General features: G+C 52.0%; 1 protein-coding gene across 1 annotated transcript; it reads right to left on the bottom strand.

Annotated features, from left to right (window-relative positions):
- Positions 1-1,687: 1,687 nt before the first annotated feature.
- Positions 1,688-3,636, bottom strand: FZD2 (frizzled class receptor 2). The gene has a single exon (XM_036835459.1). The coding sequence runs from the start codon at positions 3,617-3,619 to the stop codon at positions 1,922-1,924; it is 1,698 nt and encodes a 565-aa protein (XP_036691354.1). The 5' UTR covers positions 3,620-3,636; the 3' UTR covers positions 1,688-1,921.
- Between the last annotated feature and the right edge of the window lie 8,630 nt (positions 3,637-12,266).

Here is a 12,266-nt window from a genome sequence, read left to right as displayed (position 1 = left end):
CCCAGGCCTCATTCAATTCCCAACAAAGCCCCACATACGTGTTCAATTACCACCAAACATTTCCAGATCCCCTCCCCCAACATAAACTAACACACGCAAACACTTCGAAGTAGGGGTTCTAACTTACTTTCTCCCTTATCCCAAAGCCTGCTAACAAAGGGTGTTAAGGCACCATTTTCCCTACCACGGTTTGGCTGAAAAAGCAGGGAACCTCTTCTCCACCCCACCCCCAACCAACTAGGTCAGGGGGAGATGGAAGGAGGAGGTGTGGTTTGGTTAAACTAATAAAATGTTACAACCCTGTTAAATACAATTAAAGGGCTAGATCTCTAGAAGATAATTAAATGCACTTTATTATTATGATTATTAGCTTTAATTTGCACTATTATCAAGAAACAGGAGATGCTGAAAAGTTGAGTTATGGGGCAAACTTGTTTCACCCCATCCCTTGGTCTTCAAATCGATCCATGGTAATTAAAATTCTAAAATACTCCAAATAGTTGAGGGAAATGATGTGTATTGGAAACTGCAATTCTCATACCAGCGTGAAAGATACTTTAAGAGAAGTCTTGACTTTTATTTGTGGGGGTTAGGGGGAAGATAAGAAACATGTTATAAACATTCTATCAATCTTGTGATATAGAATGTCATGTGAACACTCAACCCCACCCCCACAGTCACAAAGAGCCTGCCCAGAGCCTTCTTCCAAAGCAAAGATACCCACGTTTTTTCCCCCCTTCCCCCTTCTGGACAAGTTTGAAAAGAAACCAGTCTTTTGTCAAAGGAAAACTAAAAATCCCACCAGCCCATCCATCCGTTCCCTCCCTCCAACCCAACCCATTTTATTGCTTTTTGAAAAACAAAATCAAAAAACCCCAACAACAACAAAACCCCACACATAGCGCACAAACCACCCCACAAACTGCTAACCTGAATGCCAGAGGAGATAGTCAGTTGGGGGTGGGGGGGAGAGCAGGCGAGGAGCAGACAGCAGGGGAAAGGAGAGAGATGCAAGGTGATCTCCAAATCCCAGCATCTGCGAGCTGATGATGCTCCCCCTAAAAATGGAGGCGGTCAGAATCGGTACTCAACGGAGTTGGGTGGGGAGGTTGGGTAGTTTCAAAACACACATCGCAAAACACTTTCTGCCCCCTCCAAGCGCTCGGGGCAGCCAGTTGAAAAGAAGAAGAGTCAGAGAAGAAAGATCTTCCTGCCAGCAGGGGGGTGGGCCCGGAGGGTAGGGGTGGAGGCCATTCCTCACAGGATCTCCGCCCTCTCCCCACCCTTCGGTTCGGGTTGTTTTTTTTTTTTTTTTTTTCCACGTCTTCATCTCCTCTGGGAAGTTTCCAAAGATCGAGTGAAGGAGACAGGACAAGTGAGAAAGGGGGAAAGGGAAATCAAAACGAATCCAAGTCTTGATCAAAAGTATCCACTGCTTCCACAGACCCAGCGTCAGTGAGAAGGCTCACAAATTTGGCTTTAGAACCTGAAAGTAACTCCCAAACTACTCATAGCCTCTTCCAGCAGGCCCAGCCCTGTCAAAGCACCAGAATACTGGAACCGAAGTAGGGGGTGGTGTTTGAAAGGGGACTGAAGAAAGGAGAACCCCCCCCAACTCCCCCTCTTCCCCATTCCTCAGGCCTGGCGCCCCTCACTGCTCCCCCCCCCTTTTTTTTTTCCTTTTTTCTTTTAAATAGAAAATATATAATTAAATTTACAAAAACTATTTACAGTTTTAATTACAAACCTGGTGGGGGTGTTGGGCAGAGTTCTCTTTAAAAAGCGACCTAAAAAAGAAATGGTTTCGATTGTTCTTTATTTAAAAAAATAAAATAAGGAGTCTGTAGGAGCCCACCCCCCCTCCCTGGGGGCGGAGCGCGAGGTGCCGGCCCGGCTGGGGACGCGGCGCCGGAGCTCCGGCTCACACGGTGGTCTCGCCGTGCCGGCTGTTGGTGAGACGGGTGTAGAACTTCCTCCACGAGTGCAGCGTCTTGCCGGACCAGATCCAGAAGCCCGACGTGATGCCCACGATGAGCGTCATGAGGTATTTGATCATGTAGACGGTGAAGTCGGGTGACATGCGCGGCGTGTAGTGCGCCGGGCACGGGATGGCCAGGCTCTTGCAGTGCTGGCTCACCCACGAGCGCTCCCAGTGCTCTCGGAAGGCCTGCTCGTAGAAATAGCAGGCGATGACGATGGTGGCGGGCACCGTGTACAGCACCGAGAAGACGCCGATGCGCACCATGAGCCGCTCCAGCTTCTCCGTCTTGGTGCCGTCGTGCTTCATGATGGTACGGATGCGGAAGAGTGACACGAAACCGGCCAGGAGGAAGGACGTGCCTATGAACAGGTACACGAAGAGCGGCGCCAGCACGAAGCCCCGCAGCGGGTCCAGGCTGTTGAGGCCCACGAAGCACACGCCGCTCAGCAGGTCGCCGTCAATCTGGCCCATGGCCAGGATTGTGATGGTCTTGACGGCGGGCACGGCCCACGCGGCCAGGTGGAAGTACTGCGAGTTGGCCTCGATGGCCTCGTGGCCCCACTTCATGCCCGCCGCCAGGAACCAGGTGAGCGACAGGATGACCCACCAGATGGAACTGGCCATGCTGAAGAAGTAGAGCATCATGAAGAGGATGGTGCAGCCCTCCTTCTTGGTGCCCTGCACCACCGTACGGTAGCCGTCCTCGGAGAAGCGCTCGTTACACACCACGCGCTCCTGGAGCACGAAGCCCGCGATGTAGGCCACCGACACCATAGTGTAGCAGCCTGACAGAAAGATGATGGGCCGCTCCGGGTAGCGGAAGCGCTGCATGTCCACCAGGTACGTGGTGACGGTGAAAAAGGTGGAGGCACAGCACAACACGGACCAGGTGAGGATCCAGAGTCGCGCAAAGCGCGTCTCTTCCTGGGAGAAGAACATGGAGCCGTCGGGTCGCGCCGGCTCGCACGGAGCCGCGCAGTCGCGCTCGCCCAGAAACTTGTAGCTGAGATAGGACGGCACCTTGAGGACGCGCGGACAGTGGAACGGGTGCTCCAGCGTGGCATAGCGCGGGGGCGAGCCGCCGCCACCCGGGCCGCCCGGGGTGCCCCCCGCACCCGGCTGCAGGCCCGGCGGCGGCGCGGTGGTGAGCAACGCGGGCGCGCCGTCCTCCGAGTGGTTCTGGCCCACGCAGATCTGCTCCGCGCCGTGGCGGGGGAAGTGCTCGCAGCGAAGGCGCTCCGGCCACTGGAAACCGAACTTGTTCATGAGCGCCTCGCAGCCCTGGCGCGCGCGCTCGCAGATCGAGCGGCACGGCGGGATGGCCTGCTCCAGCACAGTGCACACGGGTGCATACATGGAGCACAGGAAGAAGCGCAGTTCGGGCGAGCACTGCACCTTCACCAATGGGTAGAACTGGTGCACCTCCAGTCCTGCGTCCTCCTGGTTCGTATGGCCCAGAAGGTTGGGCATGATGGTCTGGTTGTAGGCGATGTCCGTGCACAACGGGATGGAGATAGGCTGGCAGAAGCCGTGGTCCGGGATGGAGATGCCCTTCTCCCCGTGGAACTGGGCCGGCCCCGCAGCGGGCAGCAGCAGCAGCGGCAGCAGCAGACGGGGCAGGGCGCTGCGGGGCTGCATGCTGGCCGCCGCCCCCCACCCGGCTCCCGGACGCCCCCCCGCCCCCGCCCCCAGCCCCGAGACCGCGCGCCTTCCCCGCCGCCGCCTCGCCGCGGCCGCCGCCTCCCGCGTCTCTTTGCAAACTTTGCTCGCGGCTGCCGAGTTGGGGAGGCCGGGCGGGGGAGGGGGGCGGCGCACCCGCCCGCTGGCTCGCCGAGGTCGGACTGAGCCGCCGGAGACACCGCGCGCTGCTTGCCCTCTCTCCTCCTCGTCCTCCTCCTCTCGCCTCTCCCCTCCCTTCTCCGCCCAGCGACTCCTTTGTGCCTTCCTCCAGCCCTCACCTCGGCCTCTCCGATCCCAATTAGTCGGTTTCAAGGGGGCCCCCGCCGGCGGCCCCGCCCTCTCCTCAGCCCCCCAAAAAAGGGATCCTTGAAACCGCCCCGTCGAGCTCTAAGCACCATCCCAAAATGTTCTCTCGGCCAATGAGATTTAAACCCGAGGATCAGCCCCGAGGGCTGGATTGGTCAACCACAACATAATGAGATCAGAAACCAGATGCCAACAAAACTTTCCCCCCCACCTCCTTTTGCTTTTTAAAGAGACAAGCTATTATTATATTAAGGGCTTTTTGCCCAGCACGGGATTTCTCTGGAGTCGCGGCGGCGAGATCCGGAGACACACGTTCCCCGAACTGCGGCGGACCCGAGTCACTCAACCCTGGATCACTCTTCTTCCGGGGGGCCACGGCGCTCTCCGGGGTAGGGCCTCTTTAAATCTTTGCCTCCGCCCCTGCTCCTCGAACCCCACCTATTCCAGTCCAATTTTTCAGATCAAGTAAAAAAAATATTAAGTTTGAGAAAAAATTGTTTAAGGGAGAGACTTTTTTTAAACTATCAGTTTACAAAGACTTTTCTCTCAGCCCCTTCCCATGGAATCCAGACAAAATTTCCTGTCGCCCTATATGTAGACCCCTAGGAGTTTGCCTCGCTCCTCCCCCTGCATACACCCTTAAATAACCCTCTGAAAAACGAGAGCCTGTCTCTTTAAGAGGCTCTTAAAGGGGCCTGGACTCCGGGGCGTAATTGCCCCGTAGCGAGCACAAAGGAGCCCATTATGGTTCTTTGTGTTCGGTGGCACCTCAAAGTGAGAAAACTCAGGAACTCAGGGGCCCTGAGCTGGAGGGTTGGAGCGGGGGTGGGAGGGGGTGAGGTGAAGGAGAATGGCCTAGAGCTGCGGCTTCTCCCTCCCCTTTCTTCCGAGGCAAATCTTAATTATGCAAAGTAAAGTTTAGTTGCCATAACGAGGAGGTCTTAATCGGAGGTTAATGGTGGGGGGTGGGGGATGACGAGCAGTTCTGAGTTGAAGAGATGACTCTTTTAGGACGTTTGGGGGAATTTTCCTCCTCTCTCTCCACCTCTGCCCCCGCCCCCTAAAAGCTTCCAGATTTGGTCTCCTAGGAGAGAGGGGAGTTTTACCCAAATCTTAAGTGATTCCACACCAGAAACGGGTGGTGTGTGTGGCGAGGGAGGAGGCTGGGCGGTTGTGTGGATTAACCCCCCCACACACACACACCCACACTTACCTGGCTGGGGGTGGATGACGGTGGCCAGCAGGGTTCCGGCTAGCTTAGAAAGGTTTTCTTCTGTTTTCCCCCTTCTTGGATTTTAAGTTTGAGAGGGGGTTCTGGGGAGGGGAGTGGGAATTTGCATGTAAATCTCCTGGGCCTGGTACTGGATGATGGATCAATTATTTTTATTGTCTCTCAGAGGGAAGGGGGGACACTTAAAAAGAAGAAAGAAAATTGAGTTTAGAAAACCCCTTTGCGTCTCTGTATGGGCCAAATCCTCCCAGCCTGGCGAGCTGTTTCCTGATCCAATCTAGAAAAGGACTGCTTTAAAAACAAAACAAAAAACCAAACAACAACAAAAAGAGAAACCTAAGAGAAAAAAAGAAGAAGAGAATAGGAAGAAGGAAAGAAAATTCTAAGTCATAGGTAAAAACAATGGATCCAGGTTTGATAGGATTCAATTTTTTTTTTTTTCTTGATTGAATGAAATACAGATTTTCAGGTTCTTTACAACATGAAAATTCTCCTTATCATTTCCTGGAGAGGTCGACTTTTCACTACTTTAGGCAGAAAGATTCCCTTCAAAATCAGGGGGCTATGCCTTAGCTCTCCATTTTATTTCCATTCCATTCCACCCACAAGTCCACCTTCACCCCAGAGCAGTCTAGGGATGGGAAAATTGTGCTGTCCTGCTCTGTGGGACCCAAACTAAGCCCAAGGTGCTGCTTCTTCAAATCTCCCCTCCTACTCTACCTCCAGGACATCTCTAGAGCTGGTACCAAGCCTCTGAGCTGAGCGGTGAAAACAAAAAATGAGTAAGACAGGTTCCTCCACTCCACTCAGGAAGCTCTCACAGTCTGATAGGAAATTGAGAGTAAATCTCCAATAGAAATGCAGCATCTTCAATTTCCTTCCATGACAAACCTGTTTTCCTACCCTAGGGCCAGGCTTGAGTGACGGCTATCCCTTCCCCAGCCACCCCCAAGGCAAAGGGGGAGCTGAAGCTGGAAAACAGAAATAAAAGACATCCTTTCATTCACTCAGTCAACCTTTCATTCTGCAACACATTTTTATTGAGTTTTCTGATTTTAGACCACTGTGGTATGTGCTGTGGGCAAGACAGAGAAAAATGGCAGCGTCCCTGCCCTTTAAGAGTTTACGGTATCCCAGAAGAAAAGTGATTCTATGAAGATCTTACATTTATCTAGCATTTTTACCTGAAATGGATACCTAGTAATTGTAATTACTACGGTTTATCGAGCACTTACTAAGCACTGCGCATACATTATGTGTATGCCTACAAAGTAGGTATTGCATTGTGTTTATGGATGAAGAATCTGACCTTGATGAGATTTGGCAACTTTCTCAAGGTCACGTAGTAAATGGCAGAGCTGAGATTTAAACCCAGGCCTGCTTGAATCTTAAAGCTGTGTTCTGTCTCCTACACCACACAGCCCCTAATGTCTATAAAAATTGTGTGCTTTTACGCACTTAACAAATATATATTGACCATCAGACCCAACCCCTATTCCTGTGGAGCTTATATTCTAGTGGGAGAGATTCACAGTCATCACATAGTCACTTTAATGGATGTAAAATTGCCACAGGATTGAGTGCTACGAAGGGAAAGTCCATGGTGCTATGAAAGCACACTTGGGGAGGGAATTTGACTGAGTTGGAGCGGGCAGAGGAGGCCTCTGAGGTTGGACTGAGCAGTAAAATAGGATGAGGTAAAGAGAGGCCACCAAGTGTGACACCTGCAGGGCCTTGCAGACCATGTGTAAGGTGCTAGGTATACAAATATGAACTTAGGGGCTTTCCCTGGTGGTGCAGTGGTTAAGAATCCGCCTGCCAATGCAGGGGACACAGGTTCGAGCCCTGGTCTGGGAAGATCCCACATGCCACGGAGCAACTAAGCCCGCGAGCCACAACTACTGAAGCCTGCGCGCCTAGAGCCCGTGCTCTGCAACAAGAGAAGCCACCGCAATGAGAAGCCTGCGCACCGCCACGAAGAGCAGCCCCCACTCGCCGCAACTAGAGAAAGACCGTGCACCACAACGAAGACCCAATGAAGCTAAAAATTAACTAATTAATTAATTAATTTTAAAAAAATATGAACTTATAATCTCAAGGCAGGGATAGGTTTTCCAGACAGAGGGAACACCATGTGCAAGGGTGTAGCACTGAAATGGATGGAAGGGGCAGGGGGCACAAGTATACAAGCACTTTGGTCCTGTTAGAGCCCCGTGAACATCTGGGAGAGTGATGGCAGAGGAGGTTTTATTTTTATTATTATTATTTTAATTAATTAATTGATTATTTATTTATTTGGCTGTGTCAGGTCTTAGTTGCGGCACGCAGGATCTTTGTTGCAGTGTGAGGGCTCTTCGCTGCAGCGCACAGGCTTCTCTATAGCTGTGGCGTGCGGGCTCCAGAGCGTGTGGGCTCAGAAGTTGTGGTGCTTGGGCTTAGTTGCCCCGCAGCATGTGGGATCTTAGTTCCCCGACCAGGGATCGAACCCGCGTCCCCCACATTGGAAGGCGGTTCTTAACCACTGGACCACCAGTGAAGTCCCGGCAGAGGAGGTTTTAAATAAGTAGGGACCTGAGATACTGTGCACATAATCTGGACTCCTGGAGGTGGAGATGCACTGGAGCGTTTAGGGAAGTGAAATGGTCACACTTAACTTTTATATTTTTTTATTTTTCATTTTTAAATTTTTGGTCGTGCCATGAGGCATGTGGGACGGCATGTGGGATCTTAGTTCCTCGAGCAGGGATCGAACCCGTGCCCCCTGCATTGGAAATGCAGAGTCTTAACCACTGGACTGCCAGGGAAGTCTCCACACTTAAGTTTTAGATGGTGCATTTGGACAGTTAGGAGGAGCACGACTTGAGTCAGCTGAGTCAGAGATACCAGTTAGGAATAGATTGCAAGACCATGCTGAGGGCGTGAACTGAGCCAAGGCAGTGTAGAGAAGAGAGAGTAAGGGAGGAGGCCAACCAAGGTTTCTGATCTAGATGCCCTGATGTCATTAACCAGGCTAGGAAATGCAGGGACAGGCGGATAATGAGCACAGTCAAGCCAGGTCAAGCCTATAGTATGTCCAAGAGAAGATGTCCAGAAAACAGTTAGCTATTCTAACACAGGACCAGGAAGGAGCTCTGGGTAGATTTAGATCTGGTACCTTTAGCCTGTGGTTGAAGTCATGAGATTGGCTGAGATCACCTAGGAAAGGGGATTGGGTGAGAAGACTAAAGTTTTGGGGATGTCAATATTTAAGGGCCATGAGCTGTGGAGGAGGGACACTGAGAAGGAGCGGTAGGGCCAGGAAAGATTCTAGCCAACAGAAGAATGTCCCAGACTTGTTTTTCCTGGATCTTGAGAGTCTCAAGTCAGAATTTTTATTTACCTTGTCTCAGTTGTGAGAATTAAATGAGATAGATTATGGCACTCGCTTGACCTGATGCTAGGCTAAAAGCTTGGTAAATAATAGCTATTGTTTTAATCCAACAAATTATTGAACATCTACTATATGCAAAGCAGACAAAGTCTGCAGAGACCTAGGCTGCAGCTTCAGGGAGCTTACAGTCTAGCGGGTGACGGTCTGCGGAGAACCTGGCTGCTGTTCCTTCCTGAGGAGTATTTCCGGTTGGTCTGGGGCTTCTGCTATTGGCTGGGAACCCAGGTGTTCCCAGTGCCCAGTGCACTGCCACTTCTGCCCCAATCCTGGGACACTACTGTCAATTATCTCTTGGCTTACAAATCTGGTATCTGGGATAACTGTTGAGTGCCCACTGTAAAGATGCCACCCAGGGACTTCCCTGGTGGTCCACTGGCTAAGGATCCACACTCCCAATGCAGGCGGATGGATCCCTGGTCAGGCAACTAGATCCCGCATGCCAATGCGGCAACGAAGATCCCGTTTGCGGCAACTAAGATCCGGTGCAACCAAATAAATAAATAAACATATTTTTTAAAAATGCCACCCACTCCATTCCGTGGGATGGTTTGTTGGAGCAGAAGTCTCAACCCTACCAGAGAGTAGAGCAAATAGCTGGTGGAGAGGAAGGAAACCTGGTCTGGGGCTCAGAATGCCTTGGGGCTGCAGCCTTCGCTCCACCTACGCCTATTGAGTGGCCTCAGGCAAGTCATTTTCCTCCCTTAGCTTCAGCTGCCTCATTTGCATGAGGGGATCATAAAAACATCTATCGGGACTTCCCTGGTGGTCCAGTGGTTAAGAATCCATCTTCCAATGCAGGGGCCGTGGGGTCGATCCCCGGTAGGGGAACTAAGATCCCACATGCCCAGGGCAACCAAATGCGCACGAGAACTAGAAAGCCCAGACGCAGCAACTAAGAGAAGCCCAAGAGCCGCAAAGAAGATCCCACGTGCCACAACTAAGACCCAATGCAGCCAAATTAATTAATTTTTTAAAAGTCTATGGATTTTACCTTTGGGCCAGATGTAGGGGGCTGTGAAAATAATACATTGGGATCATCGCAACAGTCCTTGCTGGGTGCCACCTGGACAAGGTGAAAGGCTTGTGTGTTATAGCCAGTCAACAACAGCCAACACACCACAGGTATGCTCTGAGAGCACAGGGAACTTCTCCCAGCTAAGGAAACCTGGGGGTCTCTACCCAGCACTCCCCACTCTTACGGTACCGCACGGCTTGTGGGATCTTAGTTCCCCAAACAGGGATTGAACCAGGGCCCTCAGCATCCTAACCACTAGACTGCCAGGGAATTCCCTCTGACGTTTCATTTTGCAAAGAAGAGTCCTGGTAATTGCATGTGTCCCTGTCTCCTTGCTTCTTTCGCATTAAAACCCCTTCCTTCCAGAGAAATCATCCTCCCTAGCAGTTACAGGTCCCCTCTTTGTTTCCTCAATCCCGGGTCAGTATTCTTTCCCTCCAGAAGCACTGAGGTCCCTCCACCCTAAAGGGCAGGGGTGTGTGTATCCGTTCAGGAAGGGGAGGACTGAAGATGAGAATGTGATTTCCGATACTTTGAATCCTCAAAGGTTTGACTGTCTGAGCAAAAATACTCTCCTCTCAATGGGGTAGGTTCTGGACACTAGGTGGAAAACAGGTTTGAGTGTTCAGAGACTCTAGTTGGTTACCCCCATTCCCAACCCACAAGGTATCCCTCTGCTCTTCGAGAAGCTTCCTTTTCCTCCTCTCTTCCGGAGCCTGGAATCCACCTTCAGGTGAGATACCAAATTCCCTCTCCCTGAACTCCATCCTCCATTTAGTTCTCAGGAAACCAGCCCTTCAGGCACAGAATAATCAGGAAGTCTAGGACTCCTGGAGCCCCAACTTGTAAGTCCCATTCACTGCACTTCACCCTCCTCCGCCCCAAGTTCTGGGGACAGAGGGGGTGGGGCATTGGCAGAGTACAACCGTTATCCCCTTGATCCCTCCAGCACCCTTTCCCAAGGTCTCTGGATGGCAAAATGGGCCACAAAAGGATTAAACAGATATAACAGATGATCTATTAATTAAGCATTTTAATTAGCCCAGGCCTAGGCTGAGCAAAAGCAAGGTGTGGGCTTCTCAGAGCAGACTGGGGAAAACAACGCTGAAAAAATCAGTGCTGAGTTTGGTTAGTGAGGTTCTTGGGGGTGATTGCCTTCTTGGCCCAGGAAATAAGCATCCCTGGGAATGAATGAGTCAGATAGTTTGTCTCTTGGAAACTTCTAGAACCTAATGCCAAGAGGAGAGGAATGGGGGAGCCTGAACCGTAGACTTGTAGATGTGGAGGGGTCCTCGGGGGGATGGGTATGGGGGTGCTCACTAGGGAAGGAGAGCCAAGACAAGTTTGCTTCTGGGTTGGGGCTCCCCTCCTGCTCCAGGAGAACACACACTTCCTTTCCTGGGGCTGCACCCCATCTCCTAACTTGCCCTTTTTTCCCCCTCTTTCTTTCTTCCTTTTTTCTTTCCACTCTCCCTTGTCCCCTTCCCTTCTCCCAGAATTTCTCTCCTTTTCCTCCAGGCTGGGCCACCTCACCCCCTCCCCTTTCTCTTTCCTGTAACTTAAGCTGTTGTTGGGAGTTGGAGGAGCTGGGCTGGTTTGAAAGGAGGCCCCACTGCTTTTCAGGGAGGAATTGAAACCCCGGAGCTGGGGGTGAGAGGAGGTAGAGGGGGAGGGGGGCAACTTGAGAAATCAAAGCGGCTGCAGCTCCATCTGGGAAACCAACTTTGATTTACTAGCAAGGACCTGGCTCTCCAACCTGCACCCCCAACCCAGCCCTGTCCACTCCCCCTCCTTCCCTGGACTTTGCTTTGTGGTGATGACTGGGGGGGGAAGGGGGCCTGACTCCCTCCCCGAGCCTGAAAGCCTGTTCTTGTCCTGGGAGAACCAGCCCAGAGGAGCAAGGCCCAGGGGACCCTGGCTAAGTGAGGCTGCAGATGCTTCTAAGGGAGCTGGGTATGGGAGGGGAACCCTGGGAAGGAGGAAAGCCCCTCCGTCCAGGCAGCTTGGCCCTCTAGACCCGGTCCTCTCTGGCTAGACTGGACCCCCTCCCCGGAGATGTGGGGCTGGGCTGGGGGTGCCGACAGGAGGCGGCCAGGGCTGCTTCATCTGTCTGTGGCCTTTCCCTCAGAACTGGGAGGTTGGGGACTGGGGGTGGAGAGTAAGAACCAGAAAAAGAAAATGACTGAGAAAGAAAAGGAAAATCTATTTGAGCAGATGATTTTGTGTTGAAATTCAGTGTGGGCCATGGACACCACTGGGCTCCAGTGGAGACTCAAGGCCCTTCTGGAGGGCAGTGCCTCCTGCCTGCTCCCTTCCTCTCCCATCCCGTTTCTGTTTCACCTTGCCTCTCCTCTGTCAGATCCTTAAACTCCTCGAGGTGTAAGGTGCTCTCTAACGGAGCCTCTGCAATGGAAATAGGGTCCCAAGAGTCCTGGACCCCAGGGCCAAGGTGGGAATAGAGAACAAACTGAGTCACAATCCCAGGAGATGCTTGTGCAGCTCTTTGACTGACCACCTAGTCCTCGTCGGTGGGGTGGGGGAGTGGGTTTTTTTTTTTTTTTTAATTTTTTGGCTGTGCCACATGGCTTGTGGGATCTTAGCTCCCCGACCAGGGTTCAAACCC

The sequence above is a fragment of the Balaenoptera musculus genome, chromosome 20 (assembly GCF_009873245.2).
Source record: "Balaenoptera musculus isolate JJ_BM4_2016_0621 chromosome 20, mBalMus1.pri.v3, whole genome shotgun sequence".
Classification (NCBI taxonomy): domain Eukaryota; kingdom Metazoa; phylum Chordata; class Mammalia; order Artiodactyla; family Balaenopteridae; genus Balaenoptera; species Balaenoptera musculus.
This window is presented reverse-complemented; position numbering and strand designations above follow the sequence as displayed.